At 42.9% G+C, this 16,060-nt stretch overlaps 1 protein-coding gene across 1 annotated transcript in view; it reads left to right on the top strand.

The window, feature by feature from the left end:
• The window catches only part of vcam1b (vascular cell adhesion molecule 1b), a 23,656-nt gene extending 9,094 nt beyond the window's left edge, over window positions 1–14,562 (top strand). Inside the window, 2 exon segments of the mRNA XM_083940754.1 lie at window positions 13,485–13,745; window positions 13,824–14,562. Coding sequence (XP_083796880.1) covers window positions 13,485–13,745; window positions 13,824–13,987 — 425 coding nt within the window. The 3' untranslated portion in view covers window positions 13,988–14,562.
• The last annotated feature ends 1,498 nt before the right edge of the window (window positions 14,563–16,060 follow it).

Raw genomic sequence — 16,060 nt, forward strand, 5'->3', positions numbered from 1 at the left:
TGCTAATGTTAGCTACTGTCAGCTCGCTGCTACTGCAGAGGAACTGTTAGCTCGCTGACGTAGCAACATCCTGTCCTGAGTGGATAAAGTCGTCTGATTGGTCCAGACTCTGCTCTGACCTCATCAGCTAACGTTAGGAAGCAACCGACACAAGATCCATGCTCAGTTACAGCTAGCTTCTTGCTAATGTTAGCTAAGTGAAGCCTAAGCTGGCTAGCGTTATTCATTCATTCATTCATCTTCAAACGCTTATCCCGGGGTCGGGGGGGGGGGGGGGGGGGGGGCTGGAGCCGATCCCAGCTGATATCGGGCGTGAGGCGGGTCCACCCTAGACAGGACAGGACCCGCAGACACGGGGACAACATGCAACGTTGCAAGGCTAACGTTAGCTTCTTGCTAATGATAGCTCATTGAAGCCTAAGCTGGCTAACGTTAGCTTCTTGCTAATGATAGCTCAGTGAAGCCTAAGCTGGCTAACGTTAGCTTCTTGCTAATGTTAGCTCAATGAAGCCTAAGCTGGCTAACGTTAGCTTCTTGCTAATGATAGCTCAGTGAAGCCTAAGCTGGCTAACATTAGCTTCTTGCTAATGTTAGCTCAATGAAGCCTAAGCTGGCTAACATTAGCTTCTTGCTATATATAAATATGCAGTCGAGCTCAGAATCAGAGAAGAAAGTGATTCACTCCTGATTAATTCTGAGATCCTGTCGTTTGTTGTTGTTCCTGATGTCGTCAACAACAACAAACATGTTTCTGTAGAACAACGTTAGAGAACAACGTTAGAGAACAGAGTTAGAGAACAACGTTAGAGAACAACGTTAGAGAACAGAGTTAGAGAACAGAGTTAGAGAACAGAGTTAGAGAACAACGTTAGAGAACAGAGTTAGAGAACAGAGTTAGAGAACAGAGTTAGAGAACAGAGTTAGAGAACAACGTTAGAGAACAGAGTTAGAGAACAGAGTTAGAGAACAGAGTTAGAGAACAGAGTTAGAGAACAACGTTAGAGAACAGAGTTAGAGAACAACGTTAGAGAACAGAGTTAGAGAACAACGTTAGAGAACAGAGTTAGAGAACAGAGTTAGAGAACAACGTTAGAGAACAGAGTTAGAGAACAACGTTAGAGAACAGAGTTAGAGAACAACGTTAGAGAACAGAGTTAGAGAACAGAGTTAGAGAACAACGTTAGAGAACAGAGTTAGAGAACAGAGTTAGAGAACAGAGTTAGAGAACAGAGTTAGAGAACAACGTTAGAGAACAGAGTTAGAGAACAGAGTTAGAGAACAACGTTAGAGAACAACGTTAGAGAACAACGTTAGAGAACAGAGTTAGAGAACAACGTTAGAGAACAACGTTAGAGAACAGAGTTAGAGAACAACGTTAGAGAACAGAGTTAGAGAACAACGTTAGAGAACAACGTTAGAGAACAACGTTAGAGAACAACGTTAGAGAACAACGTTAGAGAACAGAGTTAGAGAACAGAGTTAGAGAACAACGTTAGAGAACAACGTTAGAGAACAGAGTTAGAGAACAACGTTAGAGAACAACGTTAGAGAACAGAGTTAGAGAACAACGTTAGAGAACAACGTTAGAGAACAGAGTTAGAGAACAGAGTTAGAGAACAACGTTAGAGAACAGAGTTAGAGAACAACGTTAGAGAACAACGTTAGAGAACAACGTTAGAGAACAGAGTTAGAGAACAGAGTTAGAGAACAACGTTAGAGAACAGAGTTAGAGAACAGAGTTAGAGAACAACGTTAGAGAACAACGTTAGAGAACAACGTTAGAGAACAGAGTTAGAGAACAACGTTAGAGAACAACGTTAAAGAACAGAGTTAGAGAACAACGTTAGAGAACAGAGTTAGAGAACAGAGTTAGAGAACAGAGTTAGAGAACAGAGTTAGAGAACAGCGTTAGAGAACAGAGTTAGAGAACAGAGTTAGAGAACAACGTTAGAGAACAGAGTTAGAGAACAACGTTAGAGAACAACGTTAGAGAACAGAGTTAGAGAACAGAGTTAGAGAACAACGTTAGAGAACAACGTTAGAGAACAGAGTTAGAGAACAGAGTTAGAGAACAGAGTTAGAGAACAACGTTAGAGAACAACGTTAGAGAACAGAGTTAGAGAACAACGTTAGAGAACAACGTTAGAGAACAGAGTTAGAGAACAGAGTCAGAGAACAGAGTTAGAGAACAACGTTAGAGAACAGAGTTAGAGAACAACGTTAGAGAACAGAGTTAGAGAACAACGTTAGAGAACAACGTTAGAGAACAGAGTTAGAGAACAGAGTTAGAGAACAACGTTAGAGAACAACGTTAGAGAACAGAGTTAGAGAACAGAGTTAGAGAACAGAGTTAGAGAACAACGTTAGAGAACAACGTTAGAGAACAGAGTTAGAGAACAACGTTAGAGAACAACGTTAGAGAACAGAGTTAGAGAACAACGTTAGAGAACAACGTTAGAGAACAGAGTTAGAGAACAGAGTCAGAGAACAGAGTTAGAGAACAACGTTAGAGAACAACGTTAGAGAACAACGTTAGAGAACAGAGTTAGAGAACAACGTTAGAGAACAACGTTAGAGAACAACGTTAGAGAACAACGTTAGAGAACAGAGTTAGAGAACAACGTTAGAGAACAGAGTTAGAGAACAGAGTTAGAGAACAGAGTTAGAGAACAGAGTCAGAGAACAACGTTAGAGAACAGAGTTAGAGAACAACGTTAGAGAACAGCGTTAGAGAACAACGTTAGAGAACAACGTTAGAGAACAACGTTAGAGAACAACGTTAGAGAACAGCGTTAGAGAACAACGTTAGAGAACAGAGTTAGAGAACAGAGTTAGAGAACAGAGTTAGAGAACAACGTTAGAGAACAACGTTAGAGAACAGAGTTAGAGAACAACGTTAGAGAACAACGTTAGAGAACAACGTTAGAGAACAACGTTAGAGAACAACGTTAGAGAACAGAGTTAGAGAACAGAGTTAGAGAACAACGTTAGAGAACAACGTTAGAGAACAGAGTTAGAGAACAGAGTTAGAGAACAACGTTAGAGAACAACGTTAGAGAACAGAGTTAGAGAACAACGTTAGAGAACAACGTTAGAGAACAACGTTAGAGAACAGAGTTAGAGAACAGAGTTAGAGAACAGAGTTAGAGAACAGAGTTAGAGAACAACGTTAGAGAACAGAGTTAGAGAACAACGTTAGAGAACGTTAGAGAACAACGTTAGAGAACAACGTTAGAGAACAACGTTAGAGAACAGAGTTAGAGAACAGAGTTAGAGAACAACGTTAGAGAACAACGTTAGAGAACAACGTTAGAGAACAACGTTAGAGAACAACGTTAGAGAACAGAGTTAGAGAACAACGTTAGAGAACAGAGTTAGAGAACAGAGTTAGAGAACAACGTTAGAGAACAGAGTTAGAGAACAACGTTAGAGAACAACGTTAGAGAACAACGTTAGAGAACAACGTTAGAGAACAGAGTTAGAGAACAGAGTTAGAGAACAACGTTAGAGAACAACGTTAGAGAACAGAGTTAGAGAACAACGTTAGAGAACAACGTTAGAGAACAACGTTAGAGAACAACGTTAGAGAACAGAGTTAGAGAACAACGTTAGAGAACAGAGTTAGAGAACAGAGTTAGAGAACAGAGTTAGAGAACAGAGTTAGAGAACAGAGTTAGAGAACAACGTTAGAGAACAGAGTTAGAGAACAGAGTTAGAGAACAACGTTAGAGAACAACATTAGAGAACAGAGTTAGAGAACAGAGTTAGAGAACAACGTTAGAGAACAACGTTAGAGAACAACGTTAGAGAACAGAGTTAGAGAACAACGTTAGAGAACAACGTTAGAGAACAGAGTTAGAGAACAACGTTAGAGAACAGAGTTAGAGAACAGAGTTAGAGAACAGAGTTAGAGAACAACGTTAGAGAACAGAGTTAGAGAACAGAGTTAGAGAACAACGTTAGAGAACAACGTTAGAGAACAACGTTAGAGAACAACGTTAGAGAACAGAGTTAGAGAACAGAGTTAGAGAACAGAGTTAGAGAACAGAGTTAGAGAACAACGTTAGAGAACAACGTTAGAGAACAGAGTTAGAGAACAGAGTTAGAGAACAACGTTAGAGAACAGAGTTAGAGAACAGAGTTAGAGAACAACGTTAGAGAACAGAGTCAGAGAACAACGTTAGAGAACAACGTTAGAGAACAACGTTAGAGAACAACGTTAGAGAACAGAGTTAGAGAACAGAGTTAGAGAACAACGTTAGAGAACAACGTTAGAGAACAACGTTAGAGAACAGAGTTAGAGAACAGAGTTAGAGAACAACGTTAGAGAACAGAGTTAGAGAACAGAGTTAGAGAACAACGTTAGAGAACAACGTTAGAGAACAGAGTTAGAGAACAACGTTAGAGAACAGAGTTAGAGAACAACGTTAGAGAACAGAGTTAGAGAACAACGTTAGAGAACAACGTTAGAGAACAGAGTTAGAGAACAACGTTAGAGAACAACGTTAGAGAACAACGTTAGAGAACAGAGTTAGAGAACAGAGTTAGAGAACAGAGTTAGAGAACAACGTTAGAGAACAACGTTAGAGAACAGAGTTAGAGAACAGAGTTAGAGAACAACGTTAGAGAACAACGTTAGAGAACAATGTTAGAGAACAGAGTTAGAGAACAGAGTTAGAGAACAGAGTTAGAGAACAGAGTTAGAGAACAACGTTAGAGAACAGAGTTAGAGAACAACGTTAGAGAACAGAGTTAGAGAACAGAGTTAGAGAACAACGTTAGAGAACAGAGTTAGAGAACAGAGTTAGAGAACAACGTTAGAGAACAGAGTTAGAGAACAACGTTAGAGAACAGAGTTAGAGAACAGAGTTAGAGAACAACGTTAGAGAACAGAGTTAGAGAACAACGTTAGAGAACAACGTTAGAGAACAGAGTTAGAGAACAGAGTTAGAGAACAGAGTTAGAGAACAGAGTTAGAGAACAACGTTAGAGAACAGAGTTAGAGAACAGAGTTAGAGAACAACGTTAGAGAACAGAGTTAGAGAACAACGTTAGAGAACAACGTTAGAGAACAGAGTTAGAGAACAGAGTTAGAGAACAGAGTTAGAGAACAACGTTAGAGAACAGAGTTAGAGAACAACGTTAGAGAACAGAGTTAGAGAACAGAGTTAGAGAACAACGTTAGAGAACAACGTTAGAGAACAACGTTAGAGAACAGAGTTAGAGAACAGAGTTAGAGAACAACGTTAGAGAACAGAGTTAGAGAACAGAGTTAGAGAACAACGTTAGAGAACAGAGTTAGAGAACAACGTTAGAGAACAACGTTAGAGAACAGAGTTAGAGAACAACGTTAGAGAACAGAGTTAGAGAACAACGTTAGAGAACAACGTTAGAGAACAACGTTAGAGAACAACGTTAGAGAACAGAGTTAGAGAACAGAGTTAGAGAACAGAGTTAGAGAACAGAGTTAGAGAACAACGTTAGAGAACAGAGTTAGAGAACAACGTTAGAGAACAACGTTAGAGAACAGAGTTAGAGAACAGAGTTAGAGAACAACGTTAGAGAACAACGTTAGAGAACAACGTTAGAGAACAGAGTTAGAGAACAACGTTAGAGAACAGAGTTAGAGAACAACGTTAGAGAACAGAGTTAGAGAACAGAGTTAGAGAACAACGTTAGAGAACAGAGTTAGAGAACAGAGTTAGAGAACAACGTTAGAGAACAACGTTAGAGAACAGAGTTAGAGAACAGAGTTAGAGAACAACGTTAGAGAACAACGTTAGAGAACAGAGTTAGAGAACAACGTTAGAGAACAACGTTAGAGAACAGAGTTAGAGAACAGAGTTAGAGAACAGAGTTAGAGAACAGAGTTAGAGAACAACGTTAGAGAACAGAGTTAGAGAACAACGTTAGAGAACAACGTTAGAGAACAGAGTTAGAGAACAGAGTTAGAGAACAACGTTAGAGAACAACGTTAGAGAACAGAGTTAGAGAACAGAGTTAGAGAACAACGTTAGAGAACAACGTTAGAGAACAACAGTTAGAGAACAGAGTTAGAGAACAGAGTTAGAGAACAGAGTTAGAGAACAGAGTTAGAGAACAACGTTAGAGAACAACGTTAGAGAACAGAGTTAGAGAACAGAGTTAGAGAACAGAGTTAGAGAACAGAGTTAGAGAACAGAGTTAGAGAACAGAGTTAGAGAACAACGTTAGAGAACAGAGTTAGAGAACAGAGTTAGAGAACAACGTTAGAGAACAGAGTTAGAGAACAACGTTAGAGAACAACGTTAGAGAACAGAGTTAGAGAACAACGTTAGAGAACAACGTTAGAGAACAGAGTTAGAGAACAGAGTTAGAGAACAGAGTTAGAGAACAACGTTAGAGAACAGAGTTAGAGAACAGAGTTAGAGAACAGAGTTAGAGAACAGAGTTAGAGAACAACGTTAGAGAACAACGTTAGAGAACAGAGTTAGAGAACAACGTTAGAGAACAGAGTTAGAGAACAACGTTAGAGAACAGAGTTAGAGAACAACGTTAGAGAACAGAGTTAGAGAACAGAGTTAGAGAACAGAGTTAGAGAACAACGTTAGAGAACAGAGTTAGAGAACAACGTTAGAGAACAACGTTAGAGAACAGAGTTAGAGAACAGAGTTAGAGAACAGAGTTAGAGAACAACGTTAGAGAACAGAGTTAGAGAACAACGTTAGAGAACAGAGTTAGAGAACAGAGTTAGAGAACAACGTTAGAGAACAGAGTTAGAGAACAACGTTAGAGAACAGAGTTAGAGAACAACGTTAGAGAACAACGTTAGAGAACAGAGTTAGAGAACAGAGTTAGAGAACAGAGTTAGAGAACAACGTTAGAGAACAACGTTAGAGAACAGAGTTAGAGAACAGAGTTAGAGAACAGAGTTAGAGAACAACGTTAGAGAACAACGTTAGAGAACAACGTTAGAGAACAGAGTTAGAGAACAGAGTTAGAGAACAACGTTAGAAACAGAGTTAGAGAACAACGTTAGAGAACAGAGTTAGAGAACAACGTTAGAGAACAACGTTAGAGAACAGAGTTAGAGAACAACGTTAGAGAACAACGTTAGAGAACAGAGTTAGAGAACAACGTTAGAGAACAGAGTTAGAGAACAACGTTAGAGAACAACGTTAGAGAACAGAGTTAGAGAACAACGTTAGAGAACAACGTTAGAGAACAACGTTAGAGAACAACGTTAGAGAACAGAGTTAGAGAACAGAGTTAGAGAACAACGTTAGAGAACAGAGTTAGAGAACAACGTTAGAGAACAGAGTTAGAGAACAGAGTTAGAGAACAACGTTAGAGAACAGAGTTAGAGAACAACGTTAGAGAACAGAGTTAGAGAACAGAGTTAGAGAACAGAGTTAGAGAACAACGTTAGAGAACAGAGTTAGAGAACAACGTTAGAGAACAACGTTAGAGAACAGACGTTAGAGAACAACGTTAGAGAACAGAGTTAGAGAACAGAGTTAGAGAACAGAGTTAGAGAACAGAGTTAGAGAACAACGTTAGAGAACAGAGTTAGAGAACAACGTTAGAGAACAGAGTTAGAGAACAACGTTAGAGAACAACGTTAGAGAACAACGTTAGAGAACAACGTTAGAGAACAGAGTTAGAGAACAGAGTTAGAGAACAGAGTTAGAGAACAGAGTTAGAGAACAACGTTAGAGAACAACGTTAGAGAACAGAGTTAGAGAACAACGTTAGAGAACAACGTTAGAGAACAACGTTAGAGAACAGAGTTAGAGAACAGAGTTAGAGAACAACGTTAGAGAACAACGTTAGAGAACAGAGTTAGAGAACAACGTTAGAGAACAACGTTAGAGAACAACGTTAGAGAACAGAGTTAGAGAACAGAGTTAGAGAACAGAGTTAGAGAACAACGTTAGAGAACAACGTTAGAGAACAGAGTTAGAGAACAGAGTTAGAGAACAGAGTTAGAGAACAACGTTAGAGAACAGAGTTAGAGAACAACGTTAGAGAACAGAGTTAGAGAACAGAGTTAGAGAACAACGTTAGAGAACAACGTTAGAGAACAGAGTTAGAGAACAGAGTTAGAGAACAGAGTTAGAGAACAACGTTAGAGAACAACGTTAGAGAACAGAGTTAGAGAACAGAGTTAGAGAACAGAGTTAGAGAACAACGTTAGAGAACAACGTTAGAGAACAGAGTTAGAGAACAACGTTAGAGAACAGAGTTAGAGAACAGAGTTAGAGAACAGAGTTAGAGAACAACGTTAGAGAACAACGTTAGAGAACAGAGTTAGAGAACAACGTTAGAGAACAGAGTTAGAGAACAACGTTAGAGAACAACGTTAGAGAACAACGTTAGAGAACAGAGTTAGAGAACAGAGTTAGAGAACAGAGTTAGAGAACAGAGTTAGAGAACAACGTTAGAGAACAACGTTAGAGAACAGAGTTAGAGAACAACGTTAGAGAACAACGTTAGAGAACAGAGTTAGAGAACAGAGTTAGAGAACAGAGTTAGAGAACAGAGTTAGAGAACAACGTTAGAGAACAGAGTTAGAGAACAACGTTAGAGAACAACGTTAGAGAACAGAGTTAGAGAACAGAGTTAGAGAACAACGTTAGAGAACAACGTTAGAGAACAGAGTTAGAGAACAGAGTTAGAGAACAACGTTAGAGAACAACGTTAGAGAACAACGTTAGAGAACAGAGTTAGAGAACAGAGTTAGAGAACAGAGTTAGAGAACAGAGTTAGAGAACAACGTTAGAGAACAACGTTAGAGAACAGAGTTAGAGAACAGAGTTAGAGAACAACGTTAGAGAACAGAGTTAGAGAACAGAGTTAGAGAACAGAGTTAGAGAACAACGTTAGAGAACAGAGTTAGAGAACAGAGTTAGAGAACAACGTTAGAGAACAGAGTTAGAGAACAACGTTAGAGAACAACGTTAGAGAACAGAGTTAGAGAACAACGTTAGAGAACAACGTTAGAGAACAGAGTTAGAGAACAGAGTTAGAGAACAGAGTTAGAGAACAACGTTAGAGAACAGAGTTAGAGAACAGAGTTAGAGAACAGAGTTAGAGAACAGAGTTAGAGAACAACGTTAGAGAACAACGTTAGAGAACAGAGTTAGAGAACAGAGTTAGAGAACAACGTTAGAGAACAGAGTTAGAGAACAGAGTTAGAGAACAGAGTTAGAGAACAACGTTAGAGAACAGAGTTAGAGAACAACGTTAGAGAACAACGTTAGAGAACAGAGTTAGAGAACAGAGTTAGAGAACAGAGTTAGAGAACAACGTTAGAGAACAGAGTTAGAGAACAACGTTAGAGAACAGAGTTAGAGAACAGAGTTAGAGAACAACGTTAGAGAACAGAGTTAGAGAACAACGTTAGAGAACAACGTTAGAGAACAGAGTTAGAGAACAGAGTTAGAGAACAGAGTTAGAGAACAACGTTAGAGAACAACGTTAGAGAACAGAGTTAGAGAACAGAGTTAGAGAACAGAGTTAGAGAACAACGTTAGAGAACAACGTTAGAGAACAACGTTAGAGAACAGAGTTAGAGAACAGAGTTAGAGAACAACGTTAGAGAACAGAGTTAGAGAACAACGTTAGAGAACAGAGTTAGAGAACAACGTTAGAGAACAACGTTAGAGAACAGAGTTAGAGAACAACGTTAGAGAACAACGTTAGAGAACAGAGTTAGAGAACAACGTTAGAGAACAGAGTTAGAGAACAACGTTAGAGAACAACGTTAGAGAACAGAGTTAGAGAACAACGTTAGAGAACAACGTTAGAGAACAACGTTAGAGAACAACGTTAGAGAACAGAGTTAGAGAACAGAGTTAGAGAACAACGTTAGAGAACAGAGTTAGAGAACAACGTTAGAGAACAGAGTTAGAGAACAGAGTTAGAGAACAACGTTAGAGAACAGAGTTAGAGAACAACGTTAGAGAACAGAGTTAGAGAACAGAGTTAGAGAACAGAGTTAGAGAACAACGTTAGAGAACAGAGTTAGAGAACAACGTTAGAGAACAACGTTAGAGAACAACGTTAGAGAACAGAGTTAGAGAACAGAGTTAGAGAACAGAGTTAGAGAACAGAGTTAGAGAACAACGTTAGAGAACAGAGTCAGAGAACAACGTTAGAGAACAGAGTTAGAGAACAACGTTAGAGAACAACGTTAGAGAACAACGTTAGAGAACAACGTTAGAGAACAGAGTTAGAGAACAGAGTTAGAGAACAGAGTTAGAGAACAACGTTAGAGAACAACGTTAGAGAACAGAGTTAGAGAACAACGTTAGAGAACAACGTTAGAGAACAACGTTAGAGAACAGAGTTAGAGAACAGAGTTAGAGAACAACGTTAGAGAACAACGTTAGAGAACAGAGTTAGAGAACAACGTTAGAGAACAACGTTAGGGAACAACGTTAGAGAACAGAGTTAGAGAACAGAGTTAGAGAACAGAGTTAGAGAACAACGTTAGAGAACAACGTTAGAGAACAGAGTTAGAGAACAGAGTTAGAGAACAGAGTTAGAGAACAACGTTAGAGAACAGAGTTAGAGAACAACGTTAGAGAACAGAGTTAGAGAACAGAGTTAGAGAACAACGTTAGAGAACAACGTTAGAGAACAGAGTTAGAGAACAGAGTTAGAGAACAGAGTTAGAGAACAACGTTAGAGAACAACGTTAGAGAACAGAGTTAGAGAACAGAGTTAGAGAACAGAGTTAGAGAACAACGTTAGAGAACAACGTTAGAGAACAGAGTTAGAGAACAACGTTAGAGAACAGAGTTAGAGAACAGAGTTAGAGAACAGAGTTAGAGAACAACGTTAGAGAACAACGTTAGAGAACAGAGTTAGAGAACAACGTTAGAGAACAACGTTAGAGAACAGAGTTAGAGAACAACGTTAGAGAACAACGTTAGAGAACAACGTTAGAGAACAGAGTTAGAGAACAGAGTTAGAGAACAGAGTTAGAGAACAGAGTTAGAGAACAACGTTAGAGAACAGAGTTAGAGAACAGAGTTAGAGAACAACGTTAGAGAACAGAGTTAGAGAACAACGTTAGAGAACAGAGTTAGAGAACAACGTTAGAGAACAGAGTTAGAGAACAGAGTTAGAGAACAGAGTTAGAGAACAACGTTAGAGAACAGAGTTAGAGAACAGAGTTAGAGAACAACGTTAGAGAACAGAGTTAGAGAACAGAGTTAGAGAACAGAGTTAGAGAACAACGTTAGAGAACAACGTTAGAGAACAACGTTAGAGAACAGAGTTAGAGAACAACGTTAGAGAACAGAGTTAGAGAACAACGTTAGAGAACAGAGTTAGAGAACAACGTTAGAGAACAACGTTAGAGAACAACGTTAGAGAACAGAGTTAGAGAACAGAGTTAGAGAACAGAGTTAGAGAACAGAGTTAGAGAACAGAGTTAGAGAACAACGTTAGAGAACAACGTTAGAGAACAACGTTAGAGAACAGAGTTAGAGAACAACGTTAGAGAACAGAGTTAGAGAACAGAGTTAGAGAACAGAGTTAGAGAACAACGTTAGAGAACAACGTTAGAGAACAGAGTTAGAGAACAGAGTTAGAGAACAGAGTTAGAGAACAACGTTAGAGAACGTTAGAGAACAACGTTAGAGAACAGAGTTAGAGAACAACGTTAGAGAACAACGTTAGAGAACAACGTTAGAGAACAGAGTTAGAGAACAGAGTTAGAGAACAACGTTAGAGAACAACGTTAGAGAACAGAGTTAGAGAACAACGTTAGAGAACAACGTTAGGGAACAACGTTAGAGAACAGAGTTAGAGAACAGAGTTAGAGAACAGAGTTAGAGAACAACGTTAGAGAACAACGTTAGAGAACAGAGTTAGAGAACAGAGTTAGAGAACAGAGTTAGAGAACAGAGTTAGAGAACAGAGTTAGAGAACAGAGTTAGAGAACAACGTTAGAGAACAACGTTAGAGAACAGAGTTAGAGAACAACGTTAGAGAACAACGTTAGAGAACAGAGTTAGAGAACAGAGTTAGAGAACAGAGTTAGAGAACAACGTTAGAGAACAACGTTAGAGAACAGAGTTAGAGAACAACGTTAGAGAACAACGTTAGAGAACAACGTTAGAGAACAGAGTTAGAGAACAGAGTTAGAGAACAGAGTTAGAGAACAGAGTTAGAGAACAACGTTAGAGAACAGAGTTAGAGAACAGAGTTAGAGAACAACATTAGAGAACAACGTTAGAGAACGTTAGAGAACAACGTTAGAGAACAACGTTAGAGAACAGAGTTAGAGAACAGAGTCAGAGCTGCTGCTGCTGCAGTTTCCTTCTGTGGGTCCGGACGGAGCAGGAAGTGCGGAGGCCCCAGGACTCGTGCCGCCGTCACCTCCTAAAATAAACCAGAAGAAGAAGTGAAGCAGCAGAATCAGCTGACATGACTCAGCAGAGGTCAGAGGTCACAGAGGTCACAGAGGTGTCAGAGGTCAGAGGTCACAGAGGTGTCACAGAGGTGTCACAGAGGTGTCAGAGGTCACAGAGGTGTCAGAGGTCACAGAGGTGTCACAGAGGTGTCACAGAGGTGTCAGAGGTCACAGAGAGGTCAGAGGTCACAAAGAAAATCTGAAGTTTCCATGAAACAAAAATAAGAGTTCAGAGAAAAAACAGCTGTTTCTGTTTAAAGAGGATCTTTGGCAGTTTTCCAAGCTTTTATTGTGTAGGACTGACAGGAAGTGGGGGAGAGGGAGGAGAGGGGGGGGGGGGCTCTGTACTAAATATGACTAATTATTGTTTTTCTACCGTTTGTGTTTGAAGCTTTAAAGAGAATATTCTGTGAATGTGATTATTCATCATTCATGTTCTGGGGTTCACGCAGCGGCTGCTCAACCTTCACAATAAAAGGATTCATGTGAAACTTCCTGAACCACCAACATTTGGCTCTTTTTCTGTGGTTCGTCAGGTTTTTATTCCCACTGTGCCTCCGTCACAGGTTAGAGCCCCCTCCCACTGTGCCTCCGTCCCGTGCCCCAGCACGTGTCACGGCTAAAGTCTGGTTCCTTTGACCAGTGTGAGTGCAACCGTACCACGTCTAGGAGCGGCACGCTTTCACTGAGCTAATGTTAGCAATGAGCTGATGTTAGCCAGCTTAGCTTTCACTGAGCTAATGTTAGCAATGAGCTGATGTTAGCAATGGACTTAGCTTTCACTGAGCTAATGTTAGCAATGAGCTGATGTTAGCAATGGACTGATGTTAGCAATGAGCTAATGTTAGCAGCTTAGCTAGCTGCATGGATCTGGCGTCGCTTCGTAACTTTAGCTGATGAGAAACAGCGAGTCAGGAGAGTCTGGACAGGATGTTGCTACGTCAGCGAGCTAACAGTTCATCTGCATTAGCAGCGAGCTAACATTAGCAGCGAGCTAACATTAGCAGCGAGCTAACATTAGCAGCTCATACATGTTTCGATGAGTTGACGGTAAAAGCCTCTTGTGTCTTTGATGCAGCTCCTCCGAGGAACACCACGGTCCTGGTCCTGCCGTCGGCGGCGGTCCAGGAGGGACAAGATGTCACCGTCTGCTGCCGGACCATCAGCTTCCCCCCGTCAGCCGCGGTCCTGAAGAAGCTGCCCAACGGGACCGAGTGGTACTCGAACAACGGCACCTTCCTATTGGTCAACGTCAGGACCCGGGACTCTGGGCTCTATCAGGTCAACGTGACCAACGTCCTGGGACACCAGGTCCAGGTGTTCAGCCTGAGCGTCCGGGGTGCGTCCGCCGCCGCCACCGGGGTCTGACCGTGAACCCGTGTTTGTTATGATTCTGATTCATTTCCTGTTTCCACAGAGAGACGCTCCCGTCCTCCCGGACTCAACGCCGTCATCGTCCCGCTCGTCTGCGTCGCTGCTGGACTCGCAGCTGCCGCGCTGCTGCTCGACTTCCTGAGGAGATCCAGGAAGAAGGGCTTCTACCAGCTGCCGCAGTCGGCCCCGCCCTCCGCCACAGGCTAGCACTGGGCTACCACCTCCCAACACTTGGCTAACACTGGGCTACCACCTCCCAACACAGGGCTACCACCTCCCAACATGTGGCTAACACCTCCCAACACTGGGCTACCACCTCCCAACACTGGGCTACCACTGGGCTACCGCCTCCCAACACTGGGCTAACACTGGGCTACCACCTCCCAACACTGGGCTACCACTGGGCTACCACCTCCCAACACAGGGCTACCACCTCCCAACATGTGGCTAACACCTCCCAACACTGGGCTACCACCTCCCAACACTGGGCTAACACTGGGCTACCACCTCCCAACACTGGGCTACCACCTCCCAACACTCGGTTAACACTGGGCTACCACCTCCCAACACAGGGCTACCACCTCCCAACATGTGGCTACCACCTCCCAACACAGGGCTACCACCTCCCAACATGTGGCTACCACCTCCCAACACAGGGCTACCACCTCCAAACATGTGGCTAACACCTTCCTGCTGTTTTTTTCTTCTTCTGTTGTTTTTTAAAGGTTCTTTTTTTTGGCAGTTTTCAAGCCTTTTATTTTGTAGGACGGACCCACTGGGCCCCGGCTCGACCCGCTGGGCCCCCGGGCCCCGGCTCGACCCCCGGGCCCCGGCTGGACCCGCTGGGCCCCCGGGCCCCGGCTGGACCCGCTGGGCCCCCGGTCCGTCTGCTGCTGAGCGTTCGTTTGTTTCTGCTTTTATTAAAGATTTTTATTTCTTCACTCGTGTTTTTCTCTGTGTGATTAACTGAAGTCTGAGCCGTCTCCATGGCAACGCCTCAGCTGTCTCCATGGCAACACCTCGGCCGTCTCCATGGCGACGCCTCGGCAGCTGAAACCATCTGACTGAAGACGGTTTGAGTTTGAGGAGGAAACTGCTTCAGAGGGAGACGACGACGTTCAACTTTAAAACAATCAAATCAGAAAAGAAGCAAAACTGATCAAATGTGACGAATAATTCACGTTATTTTTGTTCTTCAGATGAAAACGATCCGCTTCAGTTTCTCTGAACACGAATAAATTAAACCTGCCTTTGTTTGTCATTGGCTCCTCAGACCGTCGCCATGGCAACAGCAGCAGCACCCCCACAACGTGGCCTCGTTTACAGGCTCTGTTCAGTCATTCTGCATCTTTTTGTGCTGGTTTTGCATCTGCGGTGCAGGGGTCAGAGGTCGTCGGTGCAGAGGTCAGAGGTCGTCGGTGCAGGTGTCAGAGGTCGTTGGTGCAGAGGTCAGAGGTCGTCGGTGCAGGGGTCAGAGGTCGTCGGTGCAGGTGTCAGAGGTCGTTGGTGCAGAGGTCAGAGGTCGTCGGTGCAGGGGTCAGAGGTCACCTTCAGTCTTGACGATCGTGTGTTTCTCTGGTGGTGCGTTCAGGTTCCTGCAGGAGCGTCTGTGACTCTTGACCTCGGCTGTGAAAGAGGACGGAGCGTTCTGCTGCGTCTTCAGCTTTTAATCTGAAGGGACTTCCTGTTTCACAGCAGACGCAGCTCTGCTTCCTCTGCAGGACCAGGACCAGGACCAGAGCCCTCTGCAGGACCAGGACCAGGACCAGAGTCCTCTGCAGGACCAGGACCAGAGTCCTCTGCAGGGCCAGGACCAGGTCCAGAGTCCTCTGCAGGACCAGGACCAGAGTCCTCTGCAGGACCAGGACCAGAGTCCTCTGCAGGACCAGGACCAGAGTCCTCTGCAGGGCCAGGACCAGAGTCCTCTGCAGGGCCAGGACCAGAGTCCTCTGCAGGACCAGGACCAGGTCCAGATTCCTCTGCAGGACCAGGACCAGAGTCCTCTGCAGGACCAGGACCAGATTCCTCTGCAGGACCAGGACCAGGACCAGAGTCCTCTGCAGGGCCAGGACCAGAGTCCTCTGCAGGACCAGGACCAGAGTCCTCTGCAGGACCAGGACCAGGACCAGAGTCCTCTGCAGGGCCAGGACCAGAGTCCTCTGCAGGACCAGGACCAGAGTCCTCTGCAGGACCAGGACCAGGACCAGAGTCCTCTGCAGGACCAGGACCAGAGTCCTCTGCAGGGCCAGGACCAGAGTCCTCTGCAGGACCAGGACCAGA

The sequence above is a fragment of the Echiichthys vipera genome, assembly GCF_963691815.1.
Source record: "Echiichthys vipera genome assembly, chromosome: 3".
NCBI lineage: Eukaryota > Metazoa > Chordata > Actinopteri > Perciformes > Trachinidae > Echiichthys > Echiichthys vipera.